The sequence below is a fragment of the Zonotrichia leucophrys genome, chromosome 12 (assembly GCF_028769735.1).
Source record: "Zonotrichia leucophrys gambelii isolate GWCS_2022_RI chromosome 12, RI_Zleu_2.0, whole genome shotgun sequence".
Taxonomy (NCBI): Eukaryota; Metazoa; Chordata; class Aves; order Passeriformes; family Passerellidae; genus Zonotrichia; species Zonotrichia leucophrys.
Genome location: NC_088182.1, coordinates 15,463,842 through 15,482,808, shown reverse-complemented (window position 1 = coordinate 15,482,808; position 18,967 = coordinate 15,463,842). Strand labels below are relative to the sequence as shown.

Genomic DNA, 18,967 nt, shown 5'->3' with positions numbered 1-18,967 from the left:
CGAGAAAAGAACTGAAGCCTCTTCTGGTCCTTTGAAACGCGGCTGCCCCAAGGCCACCCCGGGCCTTTCCAGGCCCTCCAAACAGCCGAAAACCGGACACCCAGTGAGACTCAATGCAGGATTTAATCCCAAGAGTTGAGAACTCAGAATTTCATCAAGAAGCCTAAACTGCTCTCTCAGCTCTTATGGCCCAGCAGAAGTCACCGTCAGTTAAATGAGGCTTTAAATTCTTGTTTACATCAGAGGCGGGAGAAACACAACAACTGGCTCCAGACTGGAATCATGCAGACAGCATAATCCAACAAAAACTCAGCTCATCAGCATTCTGCATCCATTCTTCACCCGTGAAGAAATCATAAATATGGATTTCAACCAAAGAAAAGCTACTGAAAGCCTCTCCCAAAGTGCAGGAACACTGACAACTGAAATGATGAACTGGCAGGACATTATCAAACCTCCAATGGCTTTTCCTTCTTTTTTTTTGCCTCTTCAGTATTTTACAAAGCTGGATCCTTTAAACACAGAAAATGTTTTCTTTCTTCTAATTTGCAATTTTACCAAATTAGGAATATACAAGTTGATTTGCAAAATACCACAAAGTCCTGTATTAAAATGTGATTTTTTTTTTTTAGTTCAAACCAACAAAACCACTAAAAAAATTCATGTATGTCTCAAAAAGGGGAATTTCAAACAGCTTGAGTAAAAAGCTACCTTTGAAAACACCAGAAAACAAAATGGAGAAGTGTTAATACAGTAATAAGATATTCATTTATGAGAGTCATTTTAGATACATTAATGATTTTAAGAATTAATACAGGCATGATAATATTAAAAGCCAGTTGCCAGACCATTTTCATCTGTTCTGAACATGCCATGGATCTCATGACAGAGACACCACTCATGAGAGTGGGTGTTGCTGGTTGTAGACAATAGAAAAGTTAAATCATGGAGGAAAAACAACTCAACTGCTCTTACTCAGCCAAGCCCAACAAGAAACAGTAACTGCAAACATTATTGCATGCTAACATTGCATTAGGTGCTCTGAATTGACAAACAGCAGCTGAATTCCTGTGACAATTATTTACTATATTAAAGCTACTGAATCAAGGGTGCAGCTGGGAAAGAAATCACCAGTTCTTTGGCCATCAAATATCTGCCTATTATGTAATAACACAGGTGGGTTTGGAATAAAAGCTACAGGAAAGGTACCAGGAAAAGACAGTATTGGGGTTTTTTCAGTTGCTGACAGAACAATTTTTCAAAACATGGTCAGGAATGGTGACTTGAATATATTCAGTCTTACAGAAAGTGATTCTAACAGATGTGTTATTTTACAGATACAAAGTGTCCATTTTTAATAGGATTCTACTGGTCACACAAAGAACATCTGATAGAAGGACTGTACAATATGTGATTGGCTCTTCAGAATTCAGAGCACTCTGTTCATAAGACAAACAAAGCTCTTTTCTTATATCTACTTCACTCAAAAAAAAAAGACTAAATAAGCAAAAATTACAAAACAGAAATCAACTGATTCCATCAGCTCTAGATACAATCTTTGTGATCATACTCAATTAGAAACTTAATTCTCATACAAAAGTAACACTCCCCCTTCATTCTCAATACAACAGTATTGAATCTAATTCCTTTTGTAATCATCAATAAATTATATTAGTCTCTTCTGCTTGACAATTTTTATAATCAATCCATAGGATTGGTGAACAGCAATATAGGTATTATCAGAACAGTGCAAGACAAATCTCAAGAGTAAATTATTTTCCAGCCACACTGAATCAAAGTCAGGAAAAATTAAAGAATCTAAGTAAACTGACCCAATAGACCAAAATGTCTTGCTACACTGTGTAACAAGAACAAAATTTAACATTTCTGAAATAAAAAAGAATGGTAAAAACAACTCGTGGACTATGACCGAATCACAGAAATTTAAGGCTCTTTTATAGTCTGATCTATTACTCCAACAGTTACTTCCCAAAAAGTTATGGATGTTACTCATTTGTTAAGCTAAAAATGCATTATGTAAGACAAGCTTATTTATAGAGTCCCTTTTAGGTACACAGTTCTTCTTAGCAGCATTATTTGAAAAATACAATCACAAATATAAATAAGAAATACAGAGTAATTCAACTACTCTGAAGAAAACCATTTACAGAGAGGACTCTGACAACTGATTTCTTTCTTTTCCATGTAAAGAGAAATTCTTTACCCCACATGATCACCTACAAACTGTCCATCCATCCATAGGCTTCCATCATTTCTTACAGGATCCACATCCTCGGGCACCAGAACACACAAGTAACACATCATCTAAACAGGCACAAAGCAAAGCTCTTACCCACCCGTTTACAGAAGGGACTGATCCACTGGACTCCAGCACACACTGCTGAAATATTTAATATCCATTTTCAGATATGAAACCCCTTGCCATCATTCAGCTCTATAAGGAGGTCATAGCTCCCCTCACCAAGTCATTTCAGCCAGCAGTTACAGCCAACATTCACTGAAGAGGAAAGCTCTGAGAAAGCACCACATGCCATGTGACCCAGGAATTATCTCCAGGACTGAAGTCCCTTATCTGTGGGACTTAAACTGGACCAAAGGAAATCCTTCCCTCTTCACCTCTGCAATTTCTCAGTGAGAAAGGCACAGCCCAGCTCACACAGGCAGTGGCCCTCATGCAGTACCAGAACACATGAAGGGATTGTGGGGTACAACACACAAGAACAGATGGCATTGCAATGATGGTTTCAAAAGTCAAGGGTCCAAGAGATGACAGATTTTTCTTGCCCATGGATATGCCCTGACACAGTATAATATAAACAGCTGCACTGCAAGTCTCCAGCAGAAGAGAAACTGCATCAAAAGTCAAACAGGACCTGTTAAGCCAATGCATCTTTGCACACCTCTGACTCCTCCTGTGCTCCACCTAAAGCAGCTCCTTGCTATGTGAACAAAGATGATCCAATTGATACAATTCAGGAGGCTTTACAAACGATGTTCTCAAACAGCCCCTGTCAATAGCTCTTGGAGAAACTGCACTTGGCTGTGATAAAGTGGCAGGTGTTTGCACAGATAAATAATCAGCAAAGTGATGTGAAATAAAAGAGCCATTTCCCTTAGTGAGGACAGATTGAGCAGCAAGCTCTGAAGGGATCTCTGTTGGAATCCTTCCTGTCTCAAGTATTCCTAAATAATAAAAAAAATCTCATTGTTTAGAGAAGCCACAAAGTTTATAAGGCCACTGAGGCTATTCAGAGTAATAAAGAGCTATAGATGGACCCAAGCTCCATGAGTAGAACTGGCAGATGAGCAGTGTTCAGTTCACCTGCATGGCATTCCATGAGGGATGAACAATCCTCACCTCACACACAAAATCATCATCCCCTCCCTTGCTAGTGCCACACTGAGTGGAACCCTGGAGTGTCAGAGGTCTTATCATAAAACTCAGTGCTCAGCCACTGTCAGAGACCACCCCACATCACACAGAATGTTGTCTTGGGGAAAAAGGGAAGGCACTGTTACCCACAGTACTGCATAAAATTCCCAATGAACCCCAGGAGCCCTTTTCCCCTTTGCCAAAAAGGACTGAACAGCATAAGAGCAGGCAGAAAGAAGTGAGAGAGAACATAGCAAGGACTGAATGAAGGCTTTTATGTGATTGATTGTTAACCACGATGGGACTTCTGTACCAGGAAGGCTGAAAGGGCGGAGAGGGGAGAACTGACAGAAGGTGCACAGGGAACTGTTGCTATCCACCTCTTCCAGTTCAGAAAGCAGAGCAGTGCCAAATGAAGCAGCAGAGTTCAGAACTTAATTAAAGCACTTTTCCACACAGTGCACAAACTGTGGAAGTCCTCATGAGATACCGTGGGTGACAGAAGTGAAATAATCACTGGAGCTCCAAAGGCAACAGGACAAACCCACGGATGTGCCCCAGGCCGGGCTCTGCCCCGTTTCGGGAAGCAGCGGAGGCCGGGGAAGGCTCCACCCCCGGCGGGGCAGGCACGGGGCTGGGGCTGCAGCGCGGGGTTACGGAGCAGGCACCGCCTGAGCTTCCGCTCTCCTGGGCCACGGACTGCTCTGGGACCCCATCCCAACTCCAGCACGGCACAGGAGAGCACCACCCACACAGAAATGCTGAATCAGGTTTCACCTGTGTCATCGTTGCTTTCTGCTCCCAGCCACAGAAGTGGTTTCATTTTTGCGGTGATAAAATTTAAAATGTATCTTGCTCTCAAAATCCTTTCCAATTCAGGTTCCCGTGTCCCAGCCCGCCCGCCCAGCCTCACCTGGGCTGCAATGCTGCCACTGATCATTTCCCTTCCCAATGGATGCCAATGCCCTGACAAGCACAGCAATAGAAATGTCACATTTGTCACATCAACAGTGGGAAAACCCAGGACAACAACAGAGAAATGCCAGAGAAGTGCCCAGCCCAACACATCCAGCTGCTCATCCCCTTAAAACATGATTTTTTTCTTAGCATTTGCACAAAGTTATGCAATGAACTGACAGGGCAATATGCCTTCTCATGTACTTTCTTATTTTTTTAACCTATTTCTACACATTTCACTGAAGACTACAAAAATATTTTGATCTTGCATAATGTTCTATTTACACTACATAATATCAGTTCAGCTCATGAGTAATTTGTTTATTTTCATAAAAGAACAGAGCCCTTTCCCTCCCTACTGTCCAAGATGTAACAATGAAAATAAGGACTTATTTAAGTAAGGGCTGAGAAACAAAATCAGTTCAAGAGCTTTCCATGTTTAATTGTTTCTTTTTCCTTCTCCAAATCTAGACTATGTGTCTCCAAATCATTAAATTGGGCTTTTAAAAATTATTTTTTATTTCCTAGATTTTCACATTCACAATAGAAATCATTGCTACTGGAACAGATCCAAAATGCTAAATCACATTTGGATTTTTCTTTATCATAAGATGTTGGTAAGGCCATGATTTAATGGACTCTATGGGTTAATATGGGGGGGAATTGTAATTTCTTGACTTTTCAACACATCTCCATTTACAAAAGATAGATCTTCTTGGACTTCATGACAGTTTTTCCCAGTTCTCAACTCATTGTAATATTATTATCTACCTTATTAAAATTCTGGTAGCTTGTAATATTTTTAGATGACACTTGCAGAACTAGTGGTTCAGGTTAAAGTATGTAATTTAATTTTTATAAAAAATGACGGAGTGCACTGCACTCAGCTTGCAGTTATTCAGATTATGCACTGACCATCCCTCAGCAGATCCTCAGCTAAAGCCACTGCAGGAGGAAGGGCAGGGAGAGCACACGGGAGAGGCACAGCTGCAGCTGCATTGCTCCATGCCCAAAACACCTCGACAAGGTGCAATCACACCGAGCAGACACTGAATTGTGCTCTGTGCTACAAACGTCAGAGCTCCCAAGCTCTGTGCCGGTGGAATTTATGCTTTCTAACACATGAGCATGTTTTAAACTCACACCTCTAGCACACCAGCTAAGAATGTGGAGTATGTGTTTACTTAGGGTAAACACAAACTGAAATTTCACAGTCCTTACACAGCATTTTGTATTCAACTGCTACTCATTGTCACCAGTTAACCCCGAACACAAGTCAATCCCTGAGCTTAAGATTGATTTAGATTGAATTAAATACTAGATCATTATCAAATGAGCTAACATTTTCTATTTAAGAAAATAATGGAATTACTCCAAACTGATAAACTAATAGTATGATGAGCATGTATCTTTCCCCAAAATAATTTTCCAATTAATCCAGCTATTAAAAGTGTCTAGTATGGCACAATATATGCTAGGTTTAAGAGCTGAACAGGATAAACTTTATTTTCTTCCCTCTAACACCCAGGTGATAATAAAAGCTCCATGTAACCCAAGAGTCACCAGGTGAGCCCAAAGATGGCTCTAAATCCAGTAACTTTTCCCTAACAGAAGCTAAAACAAGGAGGGGAATGAAGGGTATTAGAACAGGGCAAGGATGTGGCTTCCTCCCACTTGAGACATCTGTGGACTGGGCCTTCCTCAAAGAAGGTTTTTATTTGTATTGATTTTATATATGTATTTAGTAGCATTTTCTATACATTTTCTTCTATGGAGCCAGCCAAACGTTGTGGAACCACACCCACTGTTAAAGCCCCATGAGCCCAGAGCTCCACACGACTCTTCCATCACAGAAATGGGGGCTCACTTGTTTGGCCCCTGTGCACCAACACTCCCAGGAATTGTATTAAACAAGTGAGACAACAATTTTTATTCTTCCACTCCATGGTATTTGTGTTTTGAGAATTTTCTAAGCTACCTTTGCTTAATAATGCATTTTCCAAGAAGAGCAGATGTGGATTTTCTGCATTTAGGGCTGGCAGAGGGAACAGTCTCCAGGCCAGGACAGGATGACTGGGCAGGAAAACCAGCACTGACCCAAATTATCCCACAGAGGACAAGGGAGAGGCAGATTCAGCTTTACCTTTCTGTGAGGCAACTGTGTTGCACAACCACGCCTACGGCAGCACTGAATTAATACCTCCCAAACCTCCCCACACCTTCCAGTCTGAGCCTCTCTCACAACCACAAACCTTTTCCCAACAAAAAGAAGTTCTTGAACACAAAAAATTGTGGGTTTAATAATTTAAAATAGCAAGATGTAGTTTGTGATGAAAAAAAAACCCCTTTCACATTTTTATAACAAAATTAAAGGCCAATATGATTAATTTTTTTCCTTTGTGGAACTGCTTGATTAAACCTGGCAGCTTCATAGATTGCACAGTTAGAGTCTGATAATATTTGACAAGGGAGCAGAACCATGAGGAAATGAAAAGAAAAACATTTCCATTTTATTCTACAAATACCTGCTATAATGTTTTCACCCTCACAATACACCTTCCAAGTATTTAAATTATTAATTGTGGGTGAGGGTTTCAATTATTTGCCAGAAATGAATCTGAGACTTGCAGATTTATTTGCAAGTGCAGGCCTCATTCAGTAAGTACATCCACAAAGAATACAGGGAACAGCAAACATTCTAAAACGTTCCTGTGTTTAAGCGAGATGACAAAATGAATAATTTAGATATGGAAGAGAGGATATAACCAATTACACCTTAAAAACCCAAATGAAACATGAAGTTTTTGCAGAAGGAGCATTTCTTGCAGGGTGCACTGGTACACATGACACAGAACAGAGCTCTAATCCGATTGGAATTGCCAGGCACTAATGTAATACACACACACAAAAAAGATTATCAAAAGCTGATTAAAAGCCATCCAAACATTACAATCGAAGAGTACAGATTAAACAAAAGACATGATTTAGAAGAGGGCTAAAATTTTTTGACCTTATTAATGGTCTTTATGAACTTTTATGCCAGATCTCGATGAAGAAGAATATACCTGAGAACTGAAAGCCAGGCATCACACTTTGGGCTCTGTGCACTGCCCAAATTACAGCACAATTAAGTGAAGGTATTTCAGGCTGCTCGGGGAGCAGTGGCAGTTGCTAGGCAGCATCTGCTCCTGTCAGAGATGCTTCTTTCTTTGTGCAGCACAGAACCCCAGCCAGGAATACTGCCACCAATGGATTATTGCAAGGCAGCTTACTGCCATCACATGGCATCTGCAGAGTGCTCACCCGCTGCCTAGCAACACCGCCTCTTTCTACTGAGTCATAGCAGCACCAGGACAATATTCCTGCAAAAAAAGAAACAGATGCCTGAGAAGAAAGGTGATCATTCAGTAGCACAGCAAAGGATTGCAAGCATCCTTCCCCTGCCCTCCAAGATAAAAATAGAGATTAGGCTCAAAAATCATGAGCTGTTTAAAATAGTTTTGCACATCCTGGTGGCAGGAGGTGGGAGAGAAGGAAGGGACCAAAACCCACAGTGTTGTCCACTGCCTTAGCTGTGCTAAGGGACTGGTCTTGAGCTCCCAGTTTTTCAAGGATCTATCCTGGTACTTCATCCTCTTCCTGTCATCTCTTCCATCAGCTCATTCACCCATCCATCATTCCCTCTATGCAGAAAGTGAATGCAGCAGGCTTTCTCTCCCTTTGAAAGAGAGCAAAGGCTGCTTCAGTTTCTGAAACCTTCTCCCTCTTTCCAAACCCAGCTGGCAAAGAGAACTGGGCAGGCTCTGCCCAGAGAGGTGAGGAGCTGCTCTGCACTGCTGCGTTCCACAGGCTGAAATGCCAGCCTGTTGAACACCTCACTGTTCAACACCAGAAACAAGGCAAGAAACCAATCAAGTTCTGACTCTGCTGGAGGGTGGAGATTACAGCACCTCTCCAGGCAGCCTGCTCCAGGGCTTGCCCACATGCACTCCTGACTGCAATTCGCCCCCTCGGCTCCTCCTTTCACCCTGCAGCTCTGGGAAGTGTCTGCACCTCCCCAGACAGCAGCCATCCAGGAGCCAACCCTTTCCTAAGCTCCATTCCCAGCTGGTGCCAGGCAGGATCTCACAGACTCCTCTCTCCCCGTGTTCCCCCTGCTCACCTCACCCCTCACACTGTGAGGTGCAGCCCCAGAGCAACTGAAGGGGGAAAGGAGCATTTCCACAGCATGCTGGTGCCCAGGAACACAGCCAGGGACAGGAGAACACCACTGGCTCAGGGATCACCCCACAGCACCTTCCAGCCTGTCCCATTCTGCACAGGCTACAGCCTGAGACTTCCACATCTCCCATCTATCTGTTCAATAAGTTCTTAACACATTAAAGCTACCTGGGCATTTATGGTCAGTTTGCACATTTTCAACGAGCAGCAGGAAGGGAAGGATAGGGCAGATTTATAAAAATAAATTTACCAGCATACAGCTCCTGCATTTTAGCTGAAAACTCTATAATATTTATAGAGTCAGCCTGTACTGGCTGCTACACAAGAACTCTGCTGAAGACATCTCTGAAACCTGTCAATCCACCCATAAGAACTTTGACTTTTTTGGTTTGCAACTAAAATACAAAAAAAGGAAAAAAGCATTTGACTGGCAAAATTGAAAAGGTTTTCTTTTCATGATTTTCAACTCTTCCAATCTTCACTGAAGCAAATGTGCATTATTTAATGCTATCAACATCATCTGAGATGTTGGGGAAATCCTCCTTTTCTCTTTTTGTGTCACCCATACAGGTTTATTTATTTATTTATTTATTTAATAAAGCATTCTCCCCCTGTTAAAATGAGAATATAGTCTTCTGCCAGAAATACAGTCACTCCAGAAGTGGGGGAGAAAAAGCCAAAATGAAACCAACCAAACAAACCCAGCAAGATCAATAGTTGCAGTTTGGGGCCTTGCTGTGATGAAGAAAGAGAGAGAAACCCATTTTCTACCTCCTCTGCCCCAGAGTCCAAAGAGAAACTGTTCCTGCAAGAGCAGTGCTCAAAACACCATCTTCCTTGGCATAAACCCCTGGGACCACAGAGATTACCAAACACCGATCTGTTAAAAAGAAAAACAAGTGGTCCCTCCCCTCAGATCAGTGCACTGGGAAGGGCTGAGCTGGAGCAAGAGGCAGAGGATGGTGGGTGGGATGGGATGGGATGGGATGGGATGGGATGGGATGGGATGGGATGGGATGGGATGGGATGGGATGGGATGGGATGGGATGGGATGATATCACCATGCACTTCCCCAGCAGGCAGGTTCCCAGGGGATGCTCTGCACACACAGCAGGGCCAGGACCTTGCCAGGCCCCAGGACAGCTCCTGCCACTCCAACAGTCCCTGCTGGAGGAAAGGCCTCCCAGCAGCACCTTTAAACAGAGGCACAAGCATGGAGAGGATTCCCCTCATCCCTCACACCCCAGGCCCACAGGCAGTGTCCAGCTCCATTCTGGACAGCAACAGCAGATGTCAGGGCAAGACTATTTCACAAAACTATTGATCCAGCTCTAACAGGCACAGCAGAACTACACTGTTGTATCTTTGGTTTATCAAAATTCAGGTCTCCAGTCACACAGATCATGAGCATTTAGAGAGAGAAACCAAACACAAAGATGCACCAAAGTTCCAACCACAGTTTTCAGTAACCCTTTTTTCCAGTAATTCATATATTTTTGGATTCCTTGTCCCACTCTGGCTGAAACTTTCTCACCTGAGCCTGCACTCTCTGTCCATGTAACACAGCCCCACACACAAAGCAGTGCCCAGGTGAAGTGGGCAGCTCTCTGCAGACAGTGCCACAGGCATTCTTCTCCACAAAGGGAGAGGTGGGAGGAACAGCAACATCTCCTCCTATCCCCCCACACCCAGAGTCGGTTACTGGAAACAGCCACTGCTCCCCACAGGGAGCATCCAGCACTGACAGATATTCTCCTATCCAAGGCTCTCTGCTCCCTTCAGCACCAGTTTGGGCAGCCCACCCAGCACCCACCCAGCACGGCAAAGGACCATTGGTGCACTGACACCCAAACAGTCACAGATTGCTTGCATCTGTATTCTGCTTAACAGTTCTGGGTTTCTCTGACATGAAACCAAGGGTTCCTTTATCAGGTTCAGAAGACTAAAAGTGCAGGTACCCATAAACATCTTGTTCATAAACATTTAGAGAGGGAAGAAGGGCCCTGCTGCTCAGAAACACAGCCACAAGAGGCTTCCAGAACAGTGAGGCACCTGCCAAAGCACTCTGAGCTACACTCTGGCACCTTGGGTAGCTCAGGGACTTACATTCAACAGAGAGAAACTAAAATAATTCACCACTCCATCAACTGCCTACTGCCAACACTAAAAGCATTTAGTGCCCCAGCTTCCTTGCACTGAAATAAGAATAAAGGTTTGTCTGGATGTTTCAGAGAACAGCAGCTTACCTCTGAAAGCACAAAGGCCTGCTTTTAATCACCAAGAGTTAGCTGGCACCACTTGTCATAAGCTTTTCTTAAGGCTTAATATCCAGAAAGACTCAAGAAAAGAAAAAGTAGTTAAAAGCTGAAGAGGGACAGAGGGAAATCTTATCCTTGGAATAAGTAATCACCTCACAACTGCACTGGAAAGCACTCAGGCTGCTCAAAGCCTCACTTCCCTGCCTCCCAAATATATTCCCTAAGTTTGGACTAAGGACTTATTGTTTGAACAAACAATAAAACATGTCTAAGAGGAAGGAATTACGGCCAAAAAAACTTTAGAGATGCTTTCAGGATCTCAGAAGACCGCACAAAGTTCATTCTGACATGGAAAAACTTGAACAGAGGTTGGATTTCAACATCAGGCACTTGAGTGAGATATTTTGTATTTGCCCTGAGGTTCAGTGAGCAGACAGATTTTGAAGCAGAACAAAGTGAGAAATGTTGTGAGACTAAGGTTGCTTCATAACTTTAAAACAATCAGTGGAAGGAGCACTGTCAGTCACAGCTGGTTTTGGACCAAGATCCCATGGTAAGCTTCCTTTGGGCTCTTCCTCAGTGCACAGCACACCTGAGGGAGGAACACCACAAACTTAGGAACCACACTAATTAAAGAAAAATTTCTCTGGAGAAGGAGGGAAAAGTCGCATCAGTCTCTTCAAGAGCTAAATAATTTTCCACAGACTTCCCATTCTTTGGTGTTTTCATGCTCCTGTTTCTCAAGAGAACAAATCTATGGAATACATATGGCCACCAGTAACAGCAGCTGTTGGTCCCATCAGGCAGTTCCAGCTCCTCTGTATGAGAACCATTTCCAAATAACAATTTAATGTGCTAATCATTAAAGCTTGTCTATCTACATGTCACTGCACATGAACACAGAAAACTTCCTCATTCCCAATCATCCCCCTCTTGTGGGCTTTGAAATGCCAGCGAATACGTGGTAGAGAATTTCCTAATTCCAAATTCTGGTAATAGTACATGTTTCCCTGATGTCTGCATTGGAGCCTGACTTGTTAAGGGCAGAATTGCTGCACAAAAGGCTTTGCAAGGGTGGTGGGACTCGTGTCCAGCTGAGCTGTTCCATTGACTCTGCCCTAAGGAAGTTGCTTTCAGAGGACTAACAAAAAGTCATCCTCCCTCTATTCCCACATACAGCTGCAACAACAACCTGCACCATCACCCCAGAGTCACCAATTTTCTACCCCTTAAGTGGTTCAAAAGTGAAATTATTTTACATTTCCTCACTAATTTCACTCTGAACACTTGAACAATGAATTTAAACCCAAAGCACACAAGAAACACCTGATAGAACCTGATTAACCTTTTTTTCAGCAAGCCAGAAGCTCTTAATCTGCACTACTATGCACAGAAATTCCAATTTCAAGTTCTTCCCCACCCAACCCTATTTCCATTAAACATGGAGGAAACGATTGCCAACTCACATCATTAAATGTCTCTTGTTACTGGATGTATTGTTAGGTGAGGACAGAAAGCCTGAATACCAAACTACTTCCACCCTTAGAAAACCATTCTAAAAACAAAACCCCTTCTGTGCTGGGGGTAAGCTGGGGGAGGAAGTGCTTTTGCCCCCACCCTACTGACCAGTGGCTGAAGTCCTGCAGGTCTTAACTGAATACCTAATACAGCACAATAACAAAGAAATGGAGAAAATTGCTCTAAAACCCACAAAATCATCCAAATTTAAACCCCATATTGCACTGCTATCACTTCTCACTCCAGGATCGCCCCCACAGTCCCATACAAGCCCTGCAATGAACTGTTAAACATACACATCTCACTTCTTGCCTTTGTGAGCTTCTCAACTTCATTTCTCCTGTATTTGGAAAGTTTGGGCTAATTTCTACTGCCAATGTATTTGTGAACAACTGGTATGTAGATAATCTCAAAGTAGTGATATCTTACATGTTAATTCTCATCCAGTTCTGCAAATCAGCTCTTCATGAGAGCTGGTCTAACCACAATTCTTTGGCTTAGTCTTTTCTAGGACAGACAAGCCAAACAATATTAATCTCTTGCCCAAAAGAGGACATTTCATCTCCAAGTTCTATCAGCACCCACAGAATTCCAGATTTACCCTACTCTGAGCTGAAGTTGCCCACTTAATGACACTTCAGTAACCTCTCCTGTCTATATGATCATATCCCATCAGGTGCATCCTGGGAGCTGCTCTTTTCCAGAGACATTTCAAGGTGTGATTCATCTCCCATCCAGTTAAATAACACATATACATTTCCTTTATGATCCCTGACTGACAAATTCCTTTGCTCATTCTCAAGGCCTACAGGTTCAAAAAAGGCCCTTAGGAGCAAAGTAGTGAATGGCAATTACTCCAATCCCCGGATCATCCCCTTTTCCTGAGCAAGTCCCCAGGTACCAGCAGCACTTCCCAAGGCAGTGGAGCACAGAAGGTTTCCAAGTGCATCCCTGACTGGCTCTGGTTCCAAGACAATCCCTGAAGAATATCCTTAGTCACCTCCCTCCTGCTGCCAGACAATGACATCCCCTGGCACAGGGACCCAGGAGAGAAAGTGAAATATAACCTATGTCCCTAACCCAGCACCTGATTCAAGGATTGATATTGGTTCCCATCCAACAATGGGCACTTTCCTTATGTGGGAGAGGGACTTTTCTCTACCTCTCTGAAACTTTTCATTTTGAAACCTGTAACAAACCACTCCAGGGAGTGAGTGCAACCACAGTGCCACTCACAGCCCCCTCCAGCAGCTGCCTCTTGTGTCAACAGCTGAGGCAGGGTCTTGTGCCAAGAGCCCTGAGGAAGGAAGGAAGACTCTTCTAAGTTCTGCAACCCTGCTTTTCCCAGCATAAATATGAACTGGAAGCGTGCAAGCCAAGGTCTAGTGACAAGGGGGAAAAAAAGAAAGAAAATCAAGACGCTGATCAAAAAGCTGCAGTACAAAACCATAACTAGGACATTGTGATGTTCCATCCTTTCTTAGTAAAAACAAGGGAAAGTTTAGTTGTATTTATTTGTGCTTACAGATTTATTTTTCATTGTTACCAAGCAAGCAGTGAAAATAAAGATTCAAAAAGCACTTTTAAATAAAACAACAGATTTTAACCCTAATTCTCTGAATAAACTAAGAACAGATTCTGTTGATGCAGGCAGGTTCTCCTCCTCCATGACTTCATACATACATATTTAATATGGTCAGCCATACAAAGTGGCTTGTTGATACAGCATCAATCAAATTTTAAAAAAACAACAAGCAAACAAAAAAAATCTTTCCTGAAAGCCACCTAAATGTGCTCCTTGCACAAAAATAAAAGAGGAAAAACTGACAGTCTAATGAAATAATCAGCTCTTACATTACAGCCAAATGTTGTTTACTAGAGTTCTATTTAACTTTTTCTTTTAATACATTAATATTTAATACTTGTTTTTTAAGATTAAACTAACTAATCAGATCATTCAATAAATATTTTCTTAGAGAGAGACTGCTTTAAAAATACTAAAACACTAGAGGGCTAGAGAGCCTTGTCTTCAATAATCAGCTCAGAATTCTTATTAATTGTGTTCATCACTGGCCACCTCAAGCACCTGTGCAAGAACTGTCTGCTCTGCTTCAGCAAGTCTCAAGTTTTAAATGCAGAGTTAGGATCAGAGGCACTGAATATAAGTATTTCTAAATAGAGGGGAATTACTCACAACAGCCACCAGGTAGTTGCTATAGCAGCTGAGAAATAAAATCAAGGAAGATCTTCAAGGTTGTTAGGAGAGTCTTTGATTTATTTAGAAATATCCTGAGCAATCTTTTAATATCTTTGCTGCAGATGCATGCAGTGATCTGTGTGAGGACTGGGCATTACAATGGAGTTCTACAACTGCAAGTGTGGAAAACTCCTTGTAACTGCAGGTGGGCACAGAGAGCTCCAGAGCTGGCCAAAAGGCACCAACGTTGCCATCGGGAAATGTCACATTGCCCTGCAGCCAAGGGCCTGTGGCTGCACAGGAGTATCTGCACAGGAGGATCTGCTGAGGCTCCAGCAGGCCCAGGGAATGCTCTGAGGCTCCCTGCAAGGCAGTGCACAACACAAAGGCTCCACAGCCGGGTGCTGAGAGGGGAACGTGGTGTCTGAAGGATCATTTCTGTGAATGATCACTGACAGACACAGGTAAGGCAGCAGAGCACCACCTGCTTTCAGCAGACAGCAGCATCAGGATGGAGCACTTTCAGTGGCACTGGCCCTTGCCTGGCACACAAGGACAGCTATGGCCAGGGCCTGGATGGCCAGATGTGCCTCCTGTTCCACCAGAAACCTCTTTGTGGTACTCCACTCGCAGAGATAACTGATCCCACTCAGGGACACAAAGTTCATTGCCTTAACCCAAAGGCAAACCTTCAAACTTGGCATGGTTTAGCAGGAGCACAGAGAAAACACACAGTGGTTTTTTGGACAGAGACTGCTCCAACCAAACCCAAACTACCAAAGCCCAAAGGCATAAGCTCAGAACAGTGACTCATGCCAAGAAGATTATTTTTGCACATATTACTTGTGGAATCAGGATAATTTACACTGCTATTTCCCCTCCCCCTCCTTTTATTTTTTGCCAGCGCACCTTCCAGCAGCAAACCCTCAGGTCCACACTTTCTGCAGACTATTTGCTTCAAAATGCACAAAAATTACCCTTCCAGCCAGCAATGACAGATCTACTTGTGAAAAACTGATATGCCACTCCTCACTTGTAGTAACTAAACCCCAGGTATAAGCAGCATTTTTCACCTATTTTCCTTCTCTGGAGGATTATCAACAAATTTCAATTACAGGAAAAGTAATTAAAGCTACTCAAGAACAAAAAAAGCTTGCCTAGAGATCACCAAAACTTGCACAACTCAGCTGTTACCTCAGCCCTGCCTACAGGTGTGCTGTCTGCAAACGAAAAATCCCCATCCTTAGAGGAATATTCTCCAGCCCAGGGAACATCACTGAAATCACACTTGTTTTCATTCACTGCTCTCCCTTCCACACACCTCTTCCAGACTTGTTTACAACCTGACTGGAGATTTCCCAGCTTTTCTTTTCAAATATCTGCATAAAAAAATTAGTTCACCTGTTTTTTGGATCAAGGTAAAACAAGGATTCTCTCGTTTGAGCACATGGGCCAAACATAAAAACAAACACTGAATATCAAACCCTGCAACATGGCAAAGAAAAACAACTACAAAAATAGAAGGAAAACAACAAGATTTGGGAGACAGATAATTATTTTCTGAAGCATCCATTACAATTACAGCAGTCAGTTTCAGCCTAGGGTAACCGCGGTGCTGCTGCCCAGCAGATGAGGTATGAAAAAAAGTCCAGCATCAACTACATTAAAAATCCCCAGCAAAACAACAGCTTGGTATTCCTGAGTGCATCCAGCTGGGATGGATCAGGGCTTGTTAACTTCATATACTCCCAGCGACCAACAGACACAGCAACAGGACTGGAAGCAATGACTCCCAGGTGGTATTTTCTGCCACTTGTTTTTATTACCCTACACTTGCAGGTTCTCATCTGATGCTGCATTTGAATTTATTTTTTTTAAACAAAAGTGATTTGCTTCATCTCTCTTTACTATGAAGACAAGTGGGATGTACTAAGCAAAATATCTGCTGTACAAGATTAAAAATTAATAAGTATTTTTTTATTATTAAATTAACAGAAAGCGTTTTAACAAAGAGGCATTAAGGCTTCTAATTGCTCACAAGTGCCAAAATCCCACTTTAACAGTTCCGGTTAACAGATCATGTAGCAAATTTGTTGATACTATTTTAAATATTTTGTAGAAATCAATCATCACTACACACTGTGGAACTTAAAAATCAATATGCACAACTGATAACTATAAATTTAATGAGGCGTTTAAGTAACTAATCAGGGTAGCAGTAGTAGCTTTTATTATTATAATACAAATCAACAGTTTAAAAAAATTAAATCGAAATGAGCAAGAGCGAAGTAAAAGAAATTCTGTATCTTCCACTTCATTAGATGCAACATTTCTGCTTTTATCAGGGATTTACACGCTAAAATAACAAACCAAAGCCGCCAACGGTGATGCCTCAGATCAGAGCAACCACGATACCAGACGGCTGTAAAGTCTGATTTCCCAAAACAAGGAAAAGCAGCGCAGTCCGCAGGCACGGAGGCCCCGGGCCCCGCTCCCGGCCCGCCGCAGCCCCCGGCCCGGCCGCCCCCGTCCCCGCGGCCGGGCAGGTGCAGCACCGACGCCCCCTAAAGACACCGCGGCAGCGCCGGCCCCTTCCCAACTCCATCCACACATCGCCTCGCTCCGCAGATGGAAACGCAGGGAAAAGGGAACCGCGCGCTTAAGTAGATTAAGGGCTCAGCAACTCGTTTTCTGATTATTTGTGCGATCCCGACCCCAGCGCGGGCCCCCGAACTCCGCTCGTCTCTGGCGTCGCCGCGGCGGCGCTCGGGGAAATAACGCGAACCGAAGCGCACGCAGAGCGCATCCAGCGGTGCGGGCAGGGCAGGGGAGGCAGCGCCGGGCAGCCCCCACAGCCCCGCGGGCAGCGCTGCCCCCATCCCGGCTCCACCTGAGGGGCAGCGCCGCGACCACCGCCGGCCCCGGGGGAGGGGAAACGGCCGCCCCCCCACACGCACAGCACAGCCCGGGGTCCGGCGGGGAGAGGAGGGGGCGAGCGGGGCGGGGGAGGGATGCGGCAGCACCTACCCACGCCGTATTTCTCCTCCTCGGTGGGACTCCACATGCTGCCGGATGGCTCGGCCGCGGCCGCCGGTCCCCGGGCAGAGCGCGGCGGGCGGGCGGGCGCCGCTCATCGAGCGGGGGCGGCTTCTCCTCCCCCCGCGCTCAGCGGGGGCGCCGCGCCGGCAGCCCCCGCCCCACGCTCCGGCCGGAGCTGCCCTCAGGGGTCGCTTCGCCGCTGCCGGGGGGCGGGGGGAGGTCGCCCCCCGCCCGCCCGGGCGGTACCGGCCGCCGCGCCGCTCCCCTCCGCGGCCGCTCGCCGCCGGCCCGGCGCCTCTCCTCGCGCGGCCCCCGCGGGCTCCGGCCCTGCCGACGCGGCGGCCCCGCGGAGCTCGGCGGCCCCGGGCCCCCTCCTCGTCGTTCTGTTTCTCCTCCTCCTCCCGAGCCGCCGCTCCCGCCGCCGCCGCCTGAAGGACTCGGGGCTGCCGCGCCCCCCCTCACGCTCCCGGCGGACCTGGCGCGCACGCGCGGCTCGCGCCGCCCCCCCCTCCCCGTGCGGCCGCACGAGGCGCGCGCGGGCGCGAGGCGCGGGGAGGCGCGTGCCCTCTGAGGGCGGGCAGGGAGCGGCCGGTGCCGGGACACCCTCACGAGCCCGTCCCATCCCCGTGGCCGGCTCCATCCCCGGCTCCATCCCATCCCCGCCGCACCTGCCGCCCCGAGCGGCTCCCGGGAGGCCGGCCCGCAGTGCAGCACCGAGCCCGGCCGTGTTGGTCAGCAGCGGGGCTGGCCCGATCCCCGCCCGGCGGCCCGGGCTGCCCCCAACACGGCCCCGAGCCCTGGCAGCGCTCACCACAGGCACCAGCAGCGTTTAGATCAAAACTGGGCTCATACTCCGTTTTATTTTCTTGTCGGTAATAATCTCCAGAGCTTCTAAAGAGCTGGCGAAATTCACGTGGTTTCCACAATGAACACGTAACCAAAATGGGAAAGAATCTTTAGATTTCATCTCTAAGTTCAGCTTTCGCTTCCTTCCATAAAAACTGAATTTGAATTCTTCACAGCAAAGGAAAAGCTGAAATAAGTTATACAAAAGTTTTCCTGCAGCTGAAATTTTACTCCCTGCAGTAGTCTGACGGACCAGTGCCCTTGTCCCGGTCAGAGCCTCTGCAAAACCACTTTTAATACAACCTTTTCAGAAACCTTTGTAAACAACTTGCTTGATGGGAAGTTTTAGGATTGCATTAAACTTTTTAACAATATAACTTCAGATGTACCCAACACTTTTAATAGAATATCTGTTCTCTGATTATATAATAAAACAGAATGAAAGTCATCAACTTGCACTACAGAACTTGGGTTGCTGTGGAAACCTTCATTATTTATTTTTTTAACACGTGCAACTACTGTTTCCCCACCGAGCAG

The 18,967-nt window shown here is 45.0% G+C and overlaps 1 protein-coding gene across 14 annotated transcripts in view; it reads right to left on the bottom strand.

Moving 5' to 3' along the window:
- DOCK3 (dedicator of cytokinesis 3) overlaps positions 1-17,994 on the bottom strand; it is a 187,548-nt gene extending 169,554 nt beyond the window's left edge. For 4 of the 14 annotated variants that reach the window (XM_064723950.1, XM_064723951.1, XM_064723943.1 and 1 more), the window contains exon 1: positions 17,573-17,823. In XM_064723950.1, the coding sequence (XP_064580020.1) occupies positions 17,573-17,609 (37 nt within the window). In that variant the 5' untranslated portion in view covers positions 17,610-17,823. Of the gene's footprint in view, positions 1-17,572 lie in introns of all 14 variants that reach the window. The other 10 variants (XM_064723949.1, XM_064723952.1, XM_064723941.1 and 7 more) reach the window with 5 other exon arrangements.
- Positions 17,995-18,967: the final 973 nt, after the last annotated feature.